We start from the raw sequence: 23,647 nt of genomic DNA, 5'->3' as shown, positions 1-23,647 counted from the left end.
AATGAGAGTAGGAGGTGGATGTTGTTGAGTAGGTGCATCCATCATTTTCTTTGTCCTCTACTCAGGTTGAGAAACTTCTTCTTTTGCGTCAACCCTTTCTTCTTCAGTAGCCTTTTCCGAAACTGCGTCCAACTTATCCTTTTGTTCAGTGTTGAGTCCAAACTTCTATCGAAGGTTAGCAAGTATGGAGTCATCCACCTGGGGAACTTGTTGAAAAGATCCATCATCAATGAGCCTCATCTTGGAGATGTTCTCTTGGCTAAAGGCTTTCTGTTTTGGGCGAATCACCCCGTCCAGGTAGATTTTGTCTTGCACATCTACAAGTGCCTCATACAAGAATTTTCTAATAACTCCATAGATTTCAAATACCTTAGCGAGGACGACACCATGGTATATATCCTTCCCTATGCTCTTGTCCTTCATCACTTCAGTAGCAAAGCAAGTGAAGAGAATCTGGGGCAAGTCAAAGGGAATGCCCTCCATAAGATGATACAAAATGAACTTGTGAGCATTGGACAAGAAGTCCCTTGATCCTTTCTTGTGAATAATAGCCTTGTTGACTATCTGCTGGAAGATCTTTGCCTTACTCACCAATGTCCCATTGCATCAAGAAGTCTTAGCCCAGTTGGGTCCCCATGAAGAGCGCTCGATGTGATCTTCTAGTTTATCTCCCGAGCTATTCATGAACTTGGTTCCTCGATGCTCGCAGCCAATGGCTTAAGCAATGGTTTCAAACAACAACTTCACTTGTATTCCAAGTACTTTTCCAGCAAAGTAACCTCCAACATCCTCATTCATGTAAATTTTTGTAGTCCTTCAAAACTCACAGATAAGTTCAAGCACTATCACTTTGGTGTCTTCAAAGAAGTGATGGATGCCACACAACAAAAGGTGAGTTTTGATGACATAATCGATGTTTACCAGGGAGTTGATGTCGAAGAGATGCTCGATGTGGACTCTTGATTCCTTGTCCTTCATCATAAATTCCCCAGTGAGAGTGATAAGTAGTGCTATTCTGGTAATCTAAACAGGGGAACCTTCCTCAAATGATGCAGAAGGAGGATTGTTCCTGAAGTCTGGTGCAACTTGAACAACTTGGAGTTGGTTCTGTTTCTTGGCCATTCTTAGGGTTAGGAGACTTTTGGGTAACTGAGAGAAGAAAGGTTAGGGTGCAGAGAGGTTTTTAAGAGAGAATGCAAGGGGTTTACAGAGGGTTTGATTGTGAAAAGACGTAATGATGAGTGATGATGATGGTTAAGTGTTTAAGGTGAAGAAAGAGAAAAGATCATGGGAGGAAGTTGAAAAGATATGGGCTTTTTCAAACTGGATCCAGCCCTCTTCAGGCGACTCGGCACAAGTACACTCAAAATGATGTGTTTCATTAACCTTGCATCCAGGGTCCCAGTCCATATATTAGACGCATGTGTGTAGTGCACAAATACTGACTAAGCTCATTGGACGATAGGTCCTTTGGACGCTTAGTGATGTGTTATGGCTTCACATGGATTTAAAAATTCATTCCACAGGGAACATGCCAAGCCTTTCTCTTAAAGAGATTAGCCTATCCTCGGTAAGGGGTTTTGTAAATAAATAAAAAGCTAATCTTTTATGGATACAAACTGTAATTCCACAGTATCCTTTTGGACGTGATCCCTTATGAAATGATGTTTTATATCTATGTGTTTGGCACATAAATGAATGATGGGTTTTTTAGAAAGATCTATAGCAACATTATTATCACAAAGGATAGGAATTTTATTCTCAAACATGTTGTAATCCTCAAGCTGATGTTTGATTCGTAAGAGTTGAGAACAACAACTTGCACCTGATATATACTTTGCCTCTACTGTTGATAGAGTTATTGTCCCTTGTTTCTGGCTCGTCCAAGAAACCAAGCATCCACCAATGAAGTGACACCCTCCACTGGTGCTCTTTCTTTCCACTCTATCTCCATCAAAATCCGCATCACAATAACCAAGCAACTTGTATGTTTTTTCTCTCTTAAAGCACAGACCAAGGTTAGGAGTTCCAATCAAATATCTAAATATACATTTAACATCAGATAAATGAAATTCCATGGATTCCTTTTAGAATCTGGCACAGAGGCATACACTGAACATAATGTCAGGTCTGGACGCAATAAGATACATAAGAGATCCTATCATTCCTTTGTATGTGTTTCCGTCCACCTGCTTTGAGTCTTCATCTAGTGGTTGGATGCATGTGAGTCTTTATTGGCTTTGCATCATCCATCTTGAACTTCTTTAGAAGTTCCTTCATGTACTTGGTTTGATGTATGTATATGCCTTCATCTGTTTGCTTGATTTGAAGTCCAATGAAGAACTTTAACTCTCCCATCATACTCATCTCAAACTCTGCCTGCATGAGCTTGAAAAAATCCTCACACTGAGAGTCATTAGTAGCACCAAATATGATATCATCCACATATATTTGAACAATTAGGAATCAACTAACATAATCTTTGCTAAACGGAGTAGTATTTACCTTTCCTCTTGTAAAGCCATTTTTAGTTAAAAATGAACTTAGCGTTTCTTACCAAGCTGGAGAAGCTTGTTTTAAACCATACGAGGCCTTGTTATGTTTGAAAACATGATGAGGGTAGATAGAACTCTCAAAACCTAGACACAATAGTGTAGAAGTAAGTTATAGAAAAGAACTAGTTATATAAAAGCAGTAAAGAAAACATAGAGGTTTTATATTGGTTCACCCTAACAATTGGGCTATGCCCATTTCTTCTTCAAAACTTGAAGGGTTCCACTAATCAAAACTTTGATTACAACCAAGTATTCTTCATGTCACTTTTGGCTACAACAAATACTGTCAAAGCCACTTTTGTCACTACCCTTATTTCCCCTGAGATTAAGACCCAAGTATTTTTTTTCACAAAGCCACTCTTGGCTTTCACAAATAATAAATGTTTGATAGAATATGTATTCTAATCACTCAAAGAGTGTTTACACAATAAGCTTGAATACAATGGAAACTTGTTAACTTAGCAGAGCTAAGGTTCACTCAATTTGCTCAAGTTTCTTTTGTCCAACTAAATTGGCAGCGTTACAACACTTTGTTCGTTTTGACTCGGATGATTCTCTAGTGATTCGACAACTTCATCACTAACATCTTCAAGCTTTATATAGACTTCAGAGCCTCAATCCATTGAGAGATATAAGCTAGTTGTTGTCTAATAGCTTGGGCGCTTTACACATGGCACACTACTGTGCAAAGAGAGTGTGGGGATCACAAACATCTTTTATAGCATATCTTCATAGAAGTACATCTTGTCAGTGTCGCCTTGTGCTTAGAGCTGACTTTTAGTGTATGATTCAAATACAATGTTAATAGCAAAGGACAAAAGGAATTAAGAATGTAAGACAAGACAATTTAAGAGTTTCCCTCTTGTGTGCTATGACATGTATAACTTATTGAACCATGGACGTTACTTTCTGGTGATAAATTCTTAGTTCTTGAGGATCTAATAACCGTTCCATTGTCTTCTTTGGACTAGATGTTGAGGCAGTATCGCCCAATGACTGATACTTCAGCTATCATCGAGAGTCTTTCTTCTCATTCTTTTTGCTTGTATCTCATAGAGATAGATAAACCTATAGCTTAAACATGAAACGATAACACATGAAATTTATACTTTGTTAACATCAAAACCTTAGGGACTTAACTGTCTGGTACAGTACATGTGACTTGGATGCAACCAAACTTAACACTCCTTAATATGAAATAATAAAAAAATATATCGTGTGAACTAAAATTCATTAATCTATATTTCCAATTTACTATTTACAAAGATTTAATATAAAAAGATCTGCCATGAGTTATTGATAGCAATATCATAGAATAATTTACCAACAATGTTCCTTCAAACTATGTATATAACAAAAATGCAAATAAAGGGTTTTTTTGATAAAATGTCTTTTATAAGAATTACCTTTTGAAATTTGAAGTATCCACGAGAAACCATTTTCTATGCCCGATCCATCCTGTTCTCATTTCTAATTGGTACGAAGTAACTTTTGTCGAAAACAGTGACTAATATTTGTTACGGATCATGAGCGCACATAAGATACGTGAATTCGAACCCTTCACTATTTGGTTAAGAAAAATAAGTCGCTATTCCTTGTGTCATATCATATATATTTACTTCTTATCTTATTTTCATATAAAAGTTACCTTTCTCACTGTATAGTATATAACATTTGTTTCAGTTATGAATAATTACTATTAAAATATGTAAACTCTACAAGCCTTTTATGAAGTGGACCAAATAAGCATTATATAATATGTGGTAGCTTAAATTTTTCTATCTAGTAATAATAATCAATACAAAGAAGATTTCCATTAATGTAATGAAATTATTTTCATTTTGATCACAAGTAGAAAAAATAGCTTTATGTTGTGATCTGAATGAGGTATGTGAAATGCTTTAGTCATTTTCTATTCATTATGTTTCTACTTCTACCATTGACTCAAATATAGATTTTTTTAATTATATAAATTAAAAAAATTATTACTTTTTTACGCTGAAAAATTGTTACTTTGGCTTTTCATGTCACAAATGGAATAGGTACTCGTCCTTTTGCCAAAGGATCTTTTACTGTGCCAAAGGGTCTTAGAGACGAGGGATTGTTTGCTTGTTGTTCCTTGTCAAGGTCTCGAGTGAATAAGTATTCAACATAGTAAAGGGGAGAGTACCTACAAAAGGCACTCCAACGCTCGAGTAAGGGTTTCACTCAGAGCTATTAATAATATATAGTGAGTATGTGAGAATGAATCAATCCTTTATCTAAGGGGTCTATCCCTTTTTATACTAACCTTGTTGGGTTTGGGGTTTATGGTCCTATCACATTATGATTACCAGCTGAGTAATACTCCTTCTTATCATGCTTTACTACTTCTAATTGATTAATTTCCCTTAAGCGAATTTAGTGGTAATAATCATGGCCGAATGGTGCTTAATGCTCGAACATGTTGAAGGTCGAGATGTACTGTTCAACATATATGGATACATGGCCGAAAGGTGTTTTTGATTCGAGAGTGCTAAGTGCCTCTTCGGCCTAGCCGGGTACTTCATCTACTAGCCCCCCAACCCCTTTTTGGCCTCGGTCAAAAAATGGGGCTTTATGAGATGTCAGAACAATTATTTCATGTGATAGTTATGCACTTTTATTGCCATGAAGTGACCATTATATCATGGGTGTAACAGTTGCTCTCCATGCCTTTTCACCTCCCCACGTCTGGCATCCAAATGCCACGCATTGTCAATCGTAGATTTGTTTTGATCAAACGGTAGGAAAATGTCAATTGTGTGGGCCTTGTTCCAAGCCCAACTCCTATAAATAAGGGGAGGTCCCCCCTTCACTCTTCGCCCCTAATTCTCACTTCTTTGCTGTAAGTCGAATACTGTTATTTCACTCTCAGCCGAGTAGCCAGAAAATCAATTTTTTTGAGGTACGTAATAATAATGTCGGTCAAGGGTTCGTTGTCGAGGGAGTTGGTGGGAAGCGAGTCTAAGGTTCTAGGGTTCGACAACAAGGTTTTTGATGTGTCGTCCGATTCCCCTTCCTTAGGATTGGTTTTTTCTAGTTCGGTTGACCTCTCGGGAATCAAGGGGTCTAGCGACTTGTCGACTTTTTTGAGCCAGCTTCTGCCCAATGTGGCTTAAAAAGGTGAGAGAGAGCATTGCGGTTCTAGTGGTTGCCGCTGCAATTGAAGCAGGAAAGTCCTTTCAGCCTAGGAGGCGCCCCGTGCTAAAGGAAAAGTGTTTGCCTCCTCCCATCACGCTTCCAGAGTATACGTGAGTCGATAAAGAGGTAGGAACCTACTTTTCATGCTCTACCCATGAATCAGGCTTGACCAACCTACTGTCCCTCTTCTACTGGCAACAGTGTCCTCAACAATATGACAAGTACCCAAAGAAGTTGTTGAGTGCCAACAAACGTTGAGACCTCAAATTCCTCGAATCTCTTCCTCGGTAACTACCTGCTTGACACCTAGTGGTCCTTTTGCAGTCTTTGGATCGTGTCTGTGACCTAAAGGGTTTGTATTGTTTCCTTTTCAGTTGTATTTATTTATTTTTTGCTCCAACTTCTCAATTTTATCACTTGTGTTATTTTGTAGGAATCATGGCGCAAGCTAGAGCCAATATGAAGTCTTTCCGCCAAGCTAGGCGGGCTCGAATGGCAACCCCTGATGGATTTACACCAAATGCTGATGCCAACTGAGCACTGGGGCCTCATGAGGTTTCGATTGATGTGGTGCCCCCCATCAGCAAGGATCACAGGGGGAAGCAAAAGCATAAGAAGCAGAGCCACCAGGACCATCGAAGTGGCTTGGGGGAATACTTCGAGCACTCGGAAGGCACCTCCCGGGATAAAAGGCTCAAGCAGTCAACGCTTGAGATCCAACCTTCCATTGTCTCCACTTTGGGCAACCTTGTGGCTTTGACAAATCAAAGCTTTTTCAACAATAACTTTCAGTTGGATCGTCTGGTCCAATCGAAGATGATTTTAGAGGATGGCCACCAGGTGCTAAATAGAGGCGCAGTGTGGCCAATTGGGCCAACTTTTGAGCCTTCCTTTTTAGAGCGTCGATAGTCACCCAACACCTATAGGGGTCGTCAAACACCGAGGGCTTAAAAGATCAGTTGCTGAAAGCCAAGGATTCTATGAACATGGCACTTCGAGCAAACATGAAGTTGGCCGGCGACAACTACAACTTAGGGCAAATATCTGCCTCTGAATTCCAAGTTAGAATAAATATATCTAAAGTGTATTAATATAATAGAGAATGAATCCACCAATAATTCAAGTAAAATTGAGTTCAAGTATCTTAATTAAGATTTTGAGTTTGAGTTTTAAAGATAGAAAAAAAATATAATTAAAAGAGAAAACTTTACTAAAAATTGTCAACTAATTTTTTTTTATAGATATTAATTATCATTACATAAAATAGATAGATACACACACTAATAACATCACAATGAAAAAAAATCTAAAATATCCGATAGTGAAGTTGAAATTGAACAAATTTTAACCTATAAAAGTATTAAATGAGGTTTGTTAATATATTTTTATTTACTTTTTTAAACATGCTAATAAGTAATATATTTTGAAACAATTTAATTAATACAAAATTATACCTTACTAACATATTCTTTTAGAAAATATTTGGAAAAATTAATAAATATCTATATAGTTATAGTTTTTTTATTAAAAAAATTGAAATTTACATTATAATTTTTTTATAAAAAAAAATAAGGAGATGATGCTTAGCAGCTTAGGCTTGTGACTTGTCTCTTCTAAATCCATCCGTGAGTGCAATGTATATCCAGCCCGAATAGGACAATTGTTTTGAGTGACGTATTAGTGCTTCTTAGCACATTAAACCATTTCAAAACAAAGATTCTCATTTATTTTAGGGTTAGTTACACTGATTTTTCAATGAATAATCAAATGAAAAAAAAAGTTATATTTCCTTTTCACATTACCAAATATCATACAATCAAATACCATTTACATAAACTTACACATATACACATACAATATATAAAATTATTGAATAACATTTTTCGTTCATGACTTATTTTTAAGTGGTCTTATTTTTTTTTTCTTTTTTAGTAGATAAAACATAAGTGGTCTAAGTTATACGCAAACGTCAAAATTTTAGGTAAAAGAAAAGGAAAAATCACTTATCAACCCCGTTACGGGTACGATGGAGAAGTGGTGAGAATTGAAAAAGTGATTTTGTGGTAAAATGTTGAGGTTCAGTTCTTTTGCCAAATTGCCTATGCTTTCTTTTGTTTTCACGCACCACAAACACAACTAAAAAAATGAACCTCAAGTTAGTTATTCATTTAAGCTACACTCCCAACACTCAATCCAAATCATCACGTTTCTTCGTGGCGATGAGAGTTTTTTTTAAGATAAATTTACTTCTTAGTGAATGAGTAAATATATTTACGTTAAATTCAATTTCCAATATATTGTAGTATATTAAAATTTATACAAATTAATTATAATAAAATTACGTATGATAAAAAGAGGTAATATATGATAAGAAAATATTATTTTCTTCAATGAAATGAAATATAAAATATAAGTTTTTTATAATTAGTATATTTAATACTAAATTATAAAGATCACAAAATTAAGATAATAATACAGTTTAAGCCTATTGAGAAAAATTAAACAACGGAAAAAAAATTCATTTCGTTCAATTCAAATATAAGATGCATTAAAATTATCACTGACGGAGACTATACTAACTTAATTAATAAACTTAAATTAAAATTTTAATAGATTAAATTTTGTTATACTACTAATATAAATATTTTTATACTATTAACTAATTATAATTTATTTTAGATATAACTTTTAAATTAATTATTATAAAAATAAACAATTTCATTTTACATAAATGATAGTGCAAAGTATATTTACACTATCTGTATATCTTAATTAAATTCATTTTAAAAGATTAATTTTAATATACTTTTTACATCATTAGTCACTTATAAATCACTTTATATCTAACAATTAAAGATAAAATGACAACTTAAAAAATATTACATGATCAAGTAAAGCTAATGCACTCATATAATATCAGTCCATTAGCAACAAACACTATAATTTAAAGATATTATAATCAATTTTTTAAAACATCATTTTTATCTCCTCTCTCATTTCTAAACAACATTAGATATTTAAACTCTCTCCTCTCTTCTTTCTCACCTCTCACCATACTATAAATTTATTATAAAAATCTGTATTATATATAAATAAATGTATATTTTAATTGATTGTATTTTTTATATAAAATATTAAGTGCATATTAAAGGAGAGTAAATCAGATTAATTTGAAAATGTTGGTTTTTCCCTAATGTTTCTTATTTTCGTTGTTTCTTGACAGTAATTATTTCATTTTTACGAATCTTCACCCACATTTTTTTTCCTTCCGCTATGTATGTGCAGCTGCTTGAATCTCAATTAAATTTTCAGTTCCGATTTTAATTGGTTTTTACATACACATGTGTATATTTTGATTCTAGTTTAATTAATCATTGGATATATAGTGGAGGGTTGTTTGGTGTTTATGTACCCTAGTTTTTTCTTCTTTCGGTTCCTAGAAAGATATTTTCATATTTTCTTATTAATTTAGGAAAAAACTTATATTTTTATATCAATCTGATTTACTTCCTGAAAATAAAGATACTATAAATTAAAATATATATATATATATATATATATATATATATATATATATATATATATATATATTTTCATAATAGGTGAGAGAGGAAAAAGGAGAGATAAATTGAATATTTAATACTTGGGAGAGAGGAGAGAGTTTGAATAATTAAGAGAGGTGGTAAGATATGAGAGGAGAAAAAAATGATATTTTGAGAAATTGATTATAATATTCTTAAATTAAATTAAAACAGAGAAACTTAATGATTTTTTATTCAAATATTGTAGTGTTGGTTATTAATGCACTCATAATTAAAAAATTGGTGTGAGTGTATTAGCATTTTCCTTAAGTAAACTATTAATCAGCGATAACTTAATGGCTCTTTATAATTCAATATGATAGAGTGAGAAAAAAAATATTATCTAAACTTATCAATATTTGTAAGAGTTTAATTGATATACATCGGTATAAATTTTTTTATAGTATCAATCAATCACAAATTACAATTAATGTTATTATGATTTTTAAAATAATATTTAATTTTATTTTAAAGATCTGATATTGTATGATTGGTTGAAGTTATGAAAAATCCTTACATTATTAATTGTATACCAATTAAATCCCATTGATAACTTATCGTGAGAAAAATCAAGATAAAAAAAGAAAAAATCCATTCCCGTTCGCCTTATCACGGACCAGCACCCCAAGCCATCTTTTCCGGTTACCTCCCTTTGTTTTTTTAAATTATTAATGGATTAAAAAAGTATTTATTGTAATTGTAAGATTATCAATAAAGAGTTTAATAATAATACAAAAATAAAATTTTATATTATCTTTTAATCATAAATTACTGGTATAAAAATCAATAAATTTATTATATATACTAATAAATTATGATTAAATAATAATATAAAGTGAAAGTAAAACAAAAAATATAAAGTGTATAATCTTTTTTTCTCATCCATTAATAAAAAATTGTTCTGATTATAAGGCCGTTGTTATAAACCTAATAAATTTATCTTACACAATCTTTATTGTAATAGAATAAAACAATCTTTATTGTAATAGAATAAAACATCCTAGATACATAGTATTGGGATATTTGTGGATTGAATTGAATGAATTTTGAACAGAAACGTTCGAATTACTTCGATTTTTTTAATTAATCATTCAATCAATTTAACTAAAAATTTAAGTTAAATTCGATCCAATTTAAAGTAGTTTGAATTAGATCAATTTTTTAATTTAATTTTATTTTTCTTTTTCTTTAGAGAAAGTATTAAATAAATGATAATATATAATAAACATAATAAAAATAATTTAAAATATTAAATATCTTTTTTATAAGTTAATAAATAACTAATACAGTAGAAACTCTTTAAATTAATAATCAATAAATTAATAAACTCTCTAAAATAATAAATTTGTGAGGTCCCGAATTGGGTCAATGTAAAAAATTGAAAAACTCGATAAAATAATAAGATAATAATTTTTCGTGAGATCTCTTTATAATTTTTGATTTCAAGAAAATTATAAATTAATAATTCATAGAAACTGAAAAAAAAAATATTACACTCTATTGAAATATGATTCAATAGTTGTCTGTTTTCCTTTACAGTTCAAGTCTATTTGGAGTTCATCTCTAACTTTTTTTATTGCATGCAATAGCTCAAGTGTTGTTGTATTTTTGTATTGTATCATGAAGTTGTGAAGAGTGTTCAAAAGTCATTATTGATTTCCAATGCATATGAATACATTAATTACTAATTTACGTTGAATCCGAAAGTTCGCTGCAACTTAATACTAAGAGACATAGACTAATTTACCTTTTTGTTTGATATGTACAATATAATTACTTAAAAATTCTTTAAATTAATAATTATTAATTTATTGATAAATTAATAACTCTCTAAATTAATAAATTTTTTCGGTCCTCACATTATTAATTTATAGAATTTTAACTGTAATAAAACTCTTCAAATATATACTATTAAAAGTAAATTTACATAACTTAATAATTATACTTATGGACCTTTAATCAAATAATTATTAGAAATTATCTTCAACCAAATAGACTTTTCACACTTTTTACATATAAATATAAGTTATGCTATAATTTTATAAAATAAAAATGTGAGCAGGTAAGGTAAGGGTAATATAAAACCCTATAAATTTATTTATAAAAATGTATATGCATACATAACTTTTGGTTTTGTTTGTATTGAATTTTAAAATTAAATCTAAATCTGATTAATCTAAAAAGTTTTTTTTTTCAAATTTTGATCCATTAGATTTTGTTTTTTATTTTTTTTATTTTTCGGTTTTATCTGTTCATAAACATCCAACATTATCATTTATTCTCAAGTGCTTACTAATTTTTAATTAATAAAATATTTAGGTGCTGCTTTTTTCGTTAGCTTTGGAAAAGATAGTGTGTTAAAGAAAAGAAATGTTGTCTACCTCAGCATTGGATCATTCCCACACGTTTTGCACTTTTCCCTCTCCCTCTCTCTTCTCTAAACACTTCTTTTCTTTCTCTCTGAAACTCTTTTTTCTGTTTCTAAGGCCAAAGAAGAACAACACCATCACCACCTCCACCACCATCAACACCAATAACAGCAGCATAAGGTGTGAAGCTATTGAATTCACTTAAAAATTCTCAATTTTTTCCCTACTCCTGTTGTGTTCTCTCTTCTTTAATCCTTCTTTTTACACGAAGAAATTCGGGTAATCATTGTCGACCCGAACTGAAACCGTAAATATAATATATGTTGGTTTGATCATCGTTATACCCAGAAATTGAATTGAGAAAACCGGATTCAGTTTTAGTTTTTTCTTTTTCTTCTTTATTTTTCATCGTTCTTGTAGCTCAAATTCATGGGAGCGTTTGTTTGTTTGTTTTTTTTTTTTTTAATGTTTCGAGCTAAGAATTTTTGTTGAAAAGGGTTTGCTTGTTTTTTTTTTTTATTGTCACTGATGTTGTGCGGTGGGGTGAAGTTGTGTCCTTCATAAACGAAGCGACACCCTCTTTTTGGGGATGAAATTATGGGCCATTTAGTTATCAATTTTATTATAAAAAACCAGCTTTTTTTAATATTTTTCATTGAGGATTTTTATCTCGTAACTTAGTTTGTTAGTTGATTCTTCCATGATCAATTCATAAATGTTGCTTTGCAGTTTGGTTTCATGGTGTTTTCTGCTGATCATCATCTAATCATGTATTTGTTTCTTCTGTTTTTTTTTCCCCCTGTTTTGAATTGTTCCTTTCAGCTGAATATTTTTTATTAATGATTGAAGTTTTGAGGTCACTAGCACCCCAATTAAATGGTGTTATCAGCTTATAATGATAATAACTTGTGTAAATATGGCTATGGTTGGATTATGTAATTAAGCTATGTATACATGTTGGTAGAGTTTGTCACATGAACAAAAGGGAATTGAATGGTCTGTTCTGTTCTTGCTGCCACCCTTTTAGTAGAACCAAAACTAACCATGTTTCTAATCTTGTGTCCTGTTTTGTTATTTTTCTAGATACACCAGACCAAACATTAAACAAAATCCAAATCTGTTCTAACTTGTGGCATGTCTATCTAACGATACCATTTTGAGATAGAATGGCATGTTGTTGGTTCTGAGAAGTTGAACAAGGAGTTCCTTGTTGGTCAATGATATATGATTATGTGAATATTGCTAGACTCCATTAGTTTACTGTAATCTTCTTTAGTGTTGTATAAATATGTAAGCACACTGTAGTGGTTGTAGAAACTAGGTAGCCATTGGAGTGAGTCTTCCAGTAGCCAAAGTAGGCATATCTTTGTAGATTTGTGCTCAAAGCTCTAGAACATGTTTGCATGGTTTGTATCAGGCTGCTTGGAAGATTCAATAAATCAATTTAGCTTCTTACTAAAAGTATTGACTGTTTGGTGAAGGTTTGTTGCTGATTTTCTTAAACTTTTTATCATCCGAGTTTAGAGTGTTTTATTTATCATGTGGAATTAACTTTATTTTTCATTTGTATTTACTTTTCTCGAGGGCGAGCCCTGGTGCAGCGGTAAAGTTGTGCCTTGGTGACTTGTTGGTCATGGGTTCGAATCCGGAAACAGCCTCTTTGCATATGCAAGGGTAAGGCTGCGTACAATATCCCTCCCCCATACCTTCGCATAGCGAAGAGCCTCCGGGCAATGGGGTACGAAGTTTTTTTTTATTTACTTTTCTCATTTTTGTACACCAGCAAAAAAATTCTATATTGACTGTTTTCTAACTGTTATAAATTATAACTATAATAAATATTTAATACAAGTGCTTTTGTATAGCTCAAATTCCTTGAGTCTGATTGAACATGTGGAATTTTATATTAGCTTGTTCAAGCAATATGCTTTAAAAATGAAGATTATTGTGTATGCTTGATGTAAGAGCTTTCTTCCAATTCAAATAATGAAGATTACAAATAAGGAATTATTACAAAAAAATAGTTATTATACATGACAAGTTTGGATGATTTCTAGATATGCCATTTAATTTATAAAGCTTATTCAAAATCATAAAAGTGGGAAATTCCTACTTTCTTGATTGTAGTCCAAATTCCAAACTTCAAATTTATGTTGTGCAAGTAGGGCTTCTAGTTTGGGGGAGTGTGTTAAGTTGCAACTTGATTATGCTTATAAATCATCATTGAGAATCATTTAAAACTATTTTCACATACAATCTATATTCTGCTTTTGACAATCTTGAAAGATTGTATGTTATTTTATGCTTACCAGTTGCTGCTACTTCCATCCTCATGATTTTCTCTAATATCATGCCCCTGTATAGTCTTTGATTATCTGATTACTACTATTTCATGTCATTGTGTTGCAGATTTGAAGCTAATAAACAATTGATGGATGAGTATTCTGGTAAAAGAGGTGTAGATGGGATGGTATTCCCTAGAAAGGGAATGAGCCATGTATTTAGAGATACTGCTAATACTAGAGATCGAAATCGTCAAATTTGTAGCCGATTGGGTTGCAGTAGCCGAGCCAATCTTCCCAAAGTTGCTCAAGTCAGATGTTCTGAAAAAGGTAAATCTTTGAGGCCTTCATACCAGTCCTCTTCAAGTAGCAAGGGAGCAATTGGAAGTTCCTCTAGAACTACTAGTAACCCAGCCAAACGACTTTTAGAACCTAGGAAAACATTATCCTCTCAGTTTGAGGCAGATTCATCTGAAACTAGTAGTGTACAGGATGGACCAGAATTTTCAGAGCTCATCCCTCCAACAGAAGAAATTCGGAGAGGGCCTCTAGCTGAAGGGGAAAATACAGAGTCTAGTAATGCAATATTGATGGAAGTAGGAAGTTCCAGTGCAGTATCAAATACTAGATCTCAAAGGAATTTAAATCAAAGAGCTGGATTGCGTGGGCAAGAAATTAAAAGCACTGGTGCAGTGAGACAGGCTGTTTCCAGCAGTTATGGGTTAAGGAACCTCAAATGCAACTCTATATCTGATGTCGTCCGATCTGGTTGTTCATCATCAGATTCAAGCCTTAATAGAAGGAAGGATACAATAAAAAAGGGAAACTGTGAAGGGGGAGATAGTTCCACTGGTAGGGGGAAGAATATCACTGGGTCTTCACTGGAAGGAAGGAATTTTGGCTCCAGAAATGGCATATCTATATCCAACTCAAGAAGATCTAGAAATATTCCTTCTCACCGGAACACCAGCGTGGCATCAGTAAGAACTCCAAGATCAATTAGTGGTCAAGCCAGGGCAAGGTTTTCTAGCCAAGGAAATGAAAACCCTTTGCCAACCAGTGAGTCCCCTGTTATTGTACCCCTTTCACCTCATTCTGGTGATCTTAATGCTCCTGGCTTTTCATATCATACTTCTATGGAGACTCCTTTAAGTGGCTCAAGCTCTTATGGTAGACCAGGCAATAGCAGTGAGCAGTTAAGTGGTGTTATGCCTGTGTCTCCTGCTGAAGATGACATCACTCATTCTCTAATAAATAGAGATAGCTTTGGACATTACAATATGGGTGGTATTGCAGAGGTGATTTTCAGTTTGAACATAGTAGAGGAGAACATATTTAATATCATGGTCTTTGACGAGAGAGCCTAAAATAAAGTACTATATTTTATTGTATGTAGGTATTATTGGCACTTGAGAGGATTGAACAAGATGCAGAACTAACCCATGAGGTAATTCTTGACTAAAAGTTAACTCAACTTAGCTGGGCAGTTATTTGACAACTTTTCGTCTCGTGTCTTTGCAGCAAATTCTTTTGTTGGAGACCAACTTATTCCTCAATGGATTAAACTTTTATGATCACCACAGAGGCATGCGGTTGGATATTGATAACATGTCCTATGAGGTATTTTAATGCCATAAGGCTCTACAAATCAGTTTCTTATTTCCTTTTCTTTCATCAAATTTAGAATGGTTTGTGCTTTGTGGGCTGTATGATACAACAGTTTTGGATAAAAATATTCTTTAGAACACGTTTCTAAAAGTAATATTGGGGGATTAGAAGCTTACTCTAATTGATGTTTATAGGTACTAGGTAGTATGTTAAAGGAGAGAGGTTGGAAATGTAACTTGTCGAACTAGGTGGCTTTGAGAAGGGACTACTATCCTTAATGATGTAGCATGCTTGGTATTAAAAATCTATAAGTTTTCTTTTTCTAGTGTTATCTTAGCTCCAAAAGTTTCTGATTGATGACAGGAACTTTTAGCTCTAGAAGAGAGGATGGGAACTGTGAGCACCGCTTTGCCGGAGGAAGCATTTGCTGAATGTCTTAAAAGAAGTATATATCAGTCTGCATATACACATGAGTGTTGTAATGAGGATAAGGATGATATCAAATGCTGCATTTGCCAGGTTTTTACATAACATTTATTAAAACTTTTGCAAGGATGATGCTCACATGGCAAATGGGTGTCATTATACATCATCATGGTTTAAATGCATCTGCTTGTGTTACTAGGATTCAACTTGACAAATTTTAATTGATATCTGCATATCTGGTTCGAGAGAAACTAAATGGTCTGTTGATGAAGGGACAGTCATTTTCAGTCTCAAGCTTAGAGAAACTATTATGCATAGCACTGTAAAGGCTCCATTAGTATCTAGCTATACTAAGGCCCTGTTTGGATAAATGTTTCAATAAGTACTTATAGGAGAAGAAAAGATTAAGCTTCTCTTATAAATTAAAATTAGTTTTTGCATTAGCCAATTTATAGAAATTTTTATCATTTTAACCTTTTCAAAAGCTTATTTTAACTTCTTTTTTTGACACGAGCTTATTTTAACTTATGCATAAACTAATTGTAACTTATAGGAGGAGAAATTCAATTCATTTTACAGTCTAATTTTCTTCTTATATAAGTGCTTAATGAAAACCTTATCCAAACAGGGCTTGAAATATTTTAAACTAAAGCCAGTTATTTTAGTTATTTCATGTATAATAAGTCTCCGACATTTGCACAAATAGAAGTAATCTAAGACTAGCCACTAATGCTGTCAGACTCATGTAAACCTTAAAGTGTCACTGATGTTATTCCTGCGTTTGATTTCTATATCAAATAATTAGCACTCTATACAATTATCTCTATCTTACCTTTTTATCTTTTTCATACACATACTTTTCTATAATATTTATCAAAAAACAAAGGGGACACAACAAATGTTACCCCGCTTTGGACATAACAAAAACATTTTCCTTTCTACATCTAATTTGTACTCTAAAGCCTTACGCCTTCCTTTCTAGGAGAGAGAATAGGCATTGGGAATTGTGTTTCTCTTTTATTTTCTCAAAAGAGGAACATGTTGAGGTTTAGTGTAGATTTCCACTATAATATGATTTCTGATTGGTTGACAGTGTAAATAAATCAAACTCTCATTTTATTACAATATCTGGTTTGGATACATTTACTTTAATGTGCAGGAGGAATATGTTGTTGGAGATGAAGTTGGGGATCTGCAATGTGAACATAGATTTCATGTGGTTTGCATACAGGAGTGGTTGCGGCATAAGAACTGGTGCCCTATTTGTAAAGTCTCGGCAGCAATGTCCAATTCATCTTCACCTCATTGATTGCATTGTTCCTTTCTTTTACTTTTCATTTTGTACAAAATACAGATATAGATGCTCTTTACCTCTTCTTATTGATCGTATGTACATACATAGCCAATGTCTTCATCCATAAAAACTAATAACCTTAGCCCCTGGCTTGATGGACTCTTGAACGTGCTAATAGTCTCATCTTTTTTATTTACTTTTTTTTTATCAGCAAATGTTAGATTGTTAGAAATGTCAGTTGAAGGATTCGAACCAACCACTCCCCCTCCCCCCTTCACCCTTTTCCATTCATTGGGTTAACCTTATATCAAACTATTAATTTTCTATCAACTATCAACAATTAACTAACAAACTACTAGTTTTTATCTTTTTATTTTTTTATAATCCAAGATTTTATTATTCTGATAATAGCATGAACAAAAGCATAAGGAAAAAGGAATGCTCTATTCAAGGCTAGTCATTACTTGAGCAACAAGTGTAATGCAACTTACTAGTAACACAAGTAAAACAACTGCAATGCAAATTGAAAATATACTTGAAAGTAGGGAACAATTGAGAAGCACTTGTATAGTTGCACTAAGAGAGATCGAGAAAGATATACCTATACGATTTTATTTTATTTTTTGTATTTTTGTCATTAAAATCTAAACAATAGAGTGGTTCTATTCTGTTTTATTTGATTTCATCCTTTTTGGAGAAACAAAAATGTCCCCTTTTAAAATTCATTGATCCTGTTTTATTCTAGTTTTAAAATGAGTCAAACATAAACACAAAGTGCATATATTATGTTGGGTTAAATGTAATTTTGGTTTTCTATTTTGCTTAATTTCTAAATTTTGATCCTTACATTTTAAAATATAGACATTTGGTCCATCTGTTTTAAAAAATTATTGATTTTAATCCTCATATTTCAAAATAAAGACATTTGTTCTATTTTACAAAATTCACAATTTAGATTTTCATATTTTAAAAAAAAAAAAATACAATTTTGGTCTAATTTTCAATTTTATTTACATTTTAGTTTTTACATTATAATTAATTAAATTATTCTTTCATGATACCTTAAATGAATATGTTAGGTTTTCAACTTGATCAAAATAAAAATAAAAATGTAGACAAATTTGAGAATTTGACCAAAATTGTAAATTTTGTAAAATAGAACCAAATGTCGCTATTTTGAAATAGGAGACTAAAATTATAATTTTTTTAAAACAAGTGAATCAAATGTCTCTATTTTAAAATATAGGAACCAAAACTATGGATCAAACAAAATAGGAAACTAAAATTATATTAACCCTATTATGTTTTTTCTTGATATAACTTGTTTACAAAACACTACCCTAGTCTGTACATAAATTACTATGAGATAGTTATTTATTCACTAAAAATATTTATCATTTGATTAATGGACTAATGTGTTTTCTAACCAAAAAATGTTGTTAACCAATAATCATAAATTATTAGTAATCAATAATCACTTACAAGGATTCAGCTGCTTCTGAACAGTGTTTTTTTTTTCTTTCACTTTACCAGAAGTTTACACATTTCAATTAATTCAGGCAATCAATATATTCAATACATTCCATTAATAACCGTGAACGGAGGAGGGTCTTTAACACTTCCCTACAGAAGTTAAAAGATTAGATAAAAAGAACAGCTATTTACATAACTTCATTGGTTTCAGCAGTTACTTGCCATAACTAGTTCTGGCACATGTTACATGCAATTTTTCCTAGGTCTTTGCTCATTATTATGTCATTTGCTACAAAGCCACCATGAATATGCCTTCATAGCTTCCCCTGGCTACTTATAAGAACCTCCAAAACTTTGATGTGCTTGCAGAAGAATGCCAGGATGATGGAAAGCACAAAAGCCACTTAAATGGCCTTAGAAAGTTACAACAAGCGATGCAGACAAAATGCAATCTCAATTTTCTAAATAATAAGCATGAAATGAGTCAGTAATTCAGTATGCATATATAAAATAAACACAAATTTTCAATGTTTGGTTCAGATGGTACTACTCAGCAATTTGCCTACATGCATCTGGACATAGCAGTTCTTACATTAGTATGTCCCCACCATGGTATACAAGTATATACAACAGTCTAGCCTTTCATATTTAAGTTTGAACTTTTCTCATTGGTAATACACAAGAAATTTGATGTATATAATAATGGTAAAATCTATCTAAAATCCTAACCCTGATAAGCAATTAATTGTGCATTTATCAGGTGGGTTTTAATGCAAGAATAGAAGTACAGAACAGAACATCACTTAAAATATAATTTTCAATATTATTGGAATTATGCGATCTTACTGGAAGCACACAAAAGCAAATGTGTTACGACCTTTCAGTGATCAATTACAGATAAACATTTCTAATCGATTCAGTGTTGAATCCATTTCAATATTTATATCAATGCACCACGTTGGATCCAATGGCTTTTGCACCCTAGGGCTCAAACATGTTAATTTTTTCATTTTCCACCAACCTGTAAACCTGTACATATCTCACGACTTAATTCTCTTTCACTTTTCTGTAAATTGCACAGCTGCTTGCTGAAATCATTGTAGAAAACCAAGGCAAATGGCAAAATCATGGATTAAAAGTCAAAAGTAGACATTTTGTCTAAAAGAACCTGAAGATTGGTTACTAGATCATTTCTTTGCATGATTAACGAATGCAAATGGTTCGGATTCAAAATATTATCAATCCTCCGGTAGGGGTCCATCCACGAGTAACATACACAACAAGCCACTTGCAGGTAACTTTTACCAATCTGTCTGACTTTGAACAAGTAACTTACCAATACCTTATTCTCTGGAACACTGTTTAATAAGGTTCCTTCCAAGTTGAATTTCCACACAATTTAGGCATTTAATTCCAAACTAATAAAATCATTCCTGATATCAGATACTATAAGTTATAAAACTACTCAAATCTCAAATTGATAAATATCTCACTAATCATTCATATAAATAAAGACTATTTATATTATATTGATGACATAATTTAAAAGTCTAACATAAGATTAGAAATTCATTTATTGTCACCAAAATTAATTTGAACTAAAATACAAAACAAAAATCACTACAAGTAATGGTGAAAGTTGGAGTGATGGAGTTCAAACTTAAAACTGAAATCATCAAAGGAAAATTTAATTGACGTGTTATTGATATTGAATTTCAATCAATCCTCATATTCTAAAAATAGATACAGAACAACCCTTTGGTTCTTATACATGTCTTAGTTCCTTGATCCCAGCTACTCAACAGTTTCCCTGCAAAACTTTCTGAATCTTCTTTTTCATTGGCTGCGAAGGAAGCAAAAGCCTTAAGATCTCTAGGCTCTAGCAACGACAAATACAGCCAACACCAATGCTAAACATACAACAGTGCAACCAATCCTGGGCCTCATTTGATATTACCCTTGGTTGCAGATAAATGAATCTCCGAACCATCCTAGCCCTGCAAACAGCAGAGATAAGACATTTTGAAGCTAAAAATCAGTATTTGATCCTGGAAGGACTAGAAGTTCTCCATTTGGGGGGTCATCTGGTTCATCCTGGCAATAAGAACAGTGCTAAGTGTGCCAATGATCACCAACCATGGCCGAGCCATCAGAACCAGAAGCAGACCCAACCTTTGCTTAAAAAAATCTTCAAAGATGTGTTATTCCTCAAATGATTGCACAGAGATTTTCTCCAACTGTAGTGGCCAATCTTCTCCAAGTTGCTGTGGATTTAGCTCCATAGCAACTTTAAAATCATGTAAAGATACTGAGTGTGGTGGTGTGTGTTCGGGCTCAGGTTCTGCCAGCCCCCCAGCACTCGGCACATGTAAATGATTATTTGGCCAGATGCCATTAATGACCTTCCCCTGAATCTGCTGTTTTGAGACAGGGAGCTTCCTCGGCTCATTTCCGGACCTAGCCCCCACTAAATCAACACAAGACCTTATCAACCGTTTCAAGTACACATCTAACACATTATTCAACATATTTGCACATTCCCTAGAAACGCCTCCAAGACCCAGAACTGTTGTGATCTGCTCCATGCGCCTTCTCAATGTATCTGTATCAGATAACCTACCACTGTCACAACAACTAACAAAATCACTAGTGCTATTCACTGGCAATGCCTTGCGGGCCCCACCGACACTTGCAGTGCAGTAAGGAATCCCAAGTGGTGCTATCAAGGGACTTCTAGAGAAATTGAGGCGGTTTAACTGCTCCACCTCTTCCCCATCTTCAACAATTGATACTTCGATTGGCCCTTTACCATGTATCCTCGGTTTTTCCAGAGGCCTTTGAATAACATCCCCCATACCATTCTCAGGTAGCTCATCAACTGCCTGAAGATGCTGCATTGATCTTTGATAATCGCATGGAGTAAGAATTCCATTCTCCATATCAACCTTACTACCACTTTCTTCTGTAGCTGTGGATTGATGAGCAACAGAATCAACTTTTCCATTTGGTCCAAGAGGGCTCGGCCTATCTTTAAGCTTCCGATCACGCACTCCAGATCTTGACTTACGTGGGGAAACCGGCAAAACCCCATTGGACCAAATGGAAGCATTCTGATTTTGGAAGTTAGCGACACTCTGTTCGTGGCCATCCTCTCTACCAGGAGATAAATTATTGACAAGTGCTCCTGATTTTGGAGGACCTGTCAGCTGGACTGGCGGTGGGGTCTTGGCTTGGCAGGCATTCTTCAAAATTGACTTTATAAAGTGATTGTGTAACGGAAGATTCTCCCTGCCAAGTACCCGATAACATGACCTGTCAAACTCAGCCTTGCTCAGCTTCTGACTCAGAAACCTGTTCAAGTAATAAAAGTACCGCTTCGACTTATCCACTCCAATCCTCTTCACAATTTGCGCTTTCAACTCAACCAAATTGATTCTTGAGCTCAGCTGGGGTTGCATTTCTCAATCGACAGATTCATACACTGCCTGACAAATCAAAATACAACCCTCCCCCACACACACAGCCTCAATTTGACCCAAATTACAGCAGCTACTTCCACTTCCAAAGAACCCAAAACCTCCCCTCCCCCATATCATTCAACCCCAAATCAACTACCACAACCTCTGCAAATCACAACAACCAGATGCAGCACAAACCATCCTAACAACATTAACCCAACAGAAAACAACAATTTTGAACCCAAATACCGTTACCCTTTTTCCCGAATTTCACACACCACAGCACCACACAATGCAAAGCCAAGTCTTAGCTCCCCAACCCCCAAAACCCTAGAGATCAAACCGCAAGAAAACACACTAAAACCAAATTCAATTCAACAAAACTGAATGGCAAATCAAAACCCTAAGTCTGAAGCACCAAGAAGCGAACATTACAGCACCACTTGCACCAATCTAGAAAACCCTCATTGCTTCGCGAAATTCGCAACACCGCACGAACTTGGAGTCCCGAAGAGATCACTGAGTAGAACAAAATTAGAGAGAAATAATTAAAAAAAATGGTAATATTAATAAATTAATAAACAAATAAAAAGGTTGAAAGTTTCGAAATTGCAATGGAAGAAAGAAAGAGCAAGAAGTGCAAAAAGTTAAGGGTTGGAATTTTATTGAAGAAAAAACAAAAGGGTTTCTATGCATTGATTAAGCTCTGACCTCAGCATAGTTCGTGAATTTGCATAGAAATCTCGAAGCTCAGTTGCTACTTTCGAATCTTCGAAACTTGAGTTATGGTTATGTCTCTCTCTTTTTTTTTTTGTCTATTTTTTTTTGTAGTTGCTGATTTATGTGTATTGAACTTTGCTCTCTGCGTTTGTGTTTAAGCTCGATCGCTGGTAACAGTGTTTCTCTTCTTGTCTTTGCTTCCCGTTTTTCTTTTTATTTATTTATTTTTTTCTTTCTCTAGCTCTTCTTCTCTTTCTTTTTTTGGTAAGCAAACATTTTCTTTTCTATCTGTTTCTCTGTTTCCTTGTATTTTGGTAGGTTAATTGATGATGAACTTTTTGATGATCTTTGGAAATTTGTTTATTTTTTTTGTTATGTGTTATTGGAGTTATATTTGTTATTTGGTCTTTTAGTGTAAGAATAACTTGTAGTGGTGTGGAATGTGTAGGATTTAATTTTGATGATTTAGAGAGAGAAATAAAATAAGCTTGACATTATTGTGTGAGTGGAGATTTGAATTAAAATATAAGATTGGCATTTTGATTTTTGATTAATTAAGAGCATTTAATTATAATAATGTTGTAAGAATTAAACTATTTAATGAGTAAAAATATATCACTAGATAACAATATTGATTATTTCTTGATAATATATTGAAATTAGGCTATATTTTTTGGTAATATATTTTGTGTTTATATACATCATAAGTACACATAATA

The 23,647-nt window shown here is 33.2% G+C and overlaps 2 protein-coding genes across 5 annotated transcripts; one reads left to right on the top strand and one right to left on the bottom strand.

Moving 5' to 3' along the window:
* The first annotated feature begins 11,653 nt into the window (after positions 1-11,653).
* LOC100812055 (probable E3 ubiquitin-protein ligase RHG1A) lies at positions 11,654-17,479 on the top strand. Of its 4 annotated transcripts, none has more exons than XM_041008914.1 (6): positions 11,654-11,847; positions 14,077-15,247; positions 15,346-15,396; positions 15,471-15,569; positions 15,921-16,002; positions 17,143-17,479. In XM_041008914.1, exons 1-6 carry the CDS (start codon positions 11,669-11,671, stop codon positions 17,163-17,165), a joined length of 1,605 nt encoding a protein of 534 aa, XP_040864848.1. In that variant the 5' UTR covers positions 11,654-11,668; the 3' UTR covers positions 17,166-17,479. The 4 variants fall into 4 exon arrangements, with proteins under 4 accessions (XP_040864848.1, XP_006596152.1, XP_006596153.1 ...); XM_006596089.3 differs by having other exon boundaries at positions 15,921-16,076; positions 17,143-17,430; XM_003545495.4 differs by lacking the exon at positions 11,654-11,847 and adding an exon at positions 13,085-13,341 and having other exon boundaries at positions 15,921-16,076.
* Positions 17,480-20,425: 2,946 nt separating this feature from the next.
* LOC100811524 (uncharacterized) lies at positions 20,426-23,266 on the bottom strand. Its single transcript, XM_006596088.4, has 2 exons — positions 22,920-23,266; positions 20,426-22,727 (listed from the first exon to the last, which is right to left on the bottom strand). Exon 2 carries the CDS (start codon positions 22,206-22,208, stop codon positions 20,952-20,954), a length of 1,257 nt encoding a protein of 418 aa, XP_006596151.1. The 5' UTR covers positions 22,209-22,727; positions 22,920-23,266; the 3' UTR covers positions 20,426-20,951.
* Between the last annotated feature and the right edge of the window lie 381 nt (positions 23,267-23,647).

Source organism: Glycine max, chromosome 14 (genome assembly GCF_000004515.6).
Source record: "Glycine max cultivar Williams 82 chromosome 14, Glycine_max_v4.0, whole genome shotgun sequence".
NCBI lineage: Eukaryota > Viridiplantae > Streptophyta > Magnoliopsida > Fabales > Fabaceae > Glycine > Glycine max.
The sequence above is the reverse complement of the archived record's forward strand: the minus strand, read 5'-3'. Positions and strand labels throughout refer to the sequence as shown.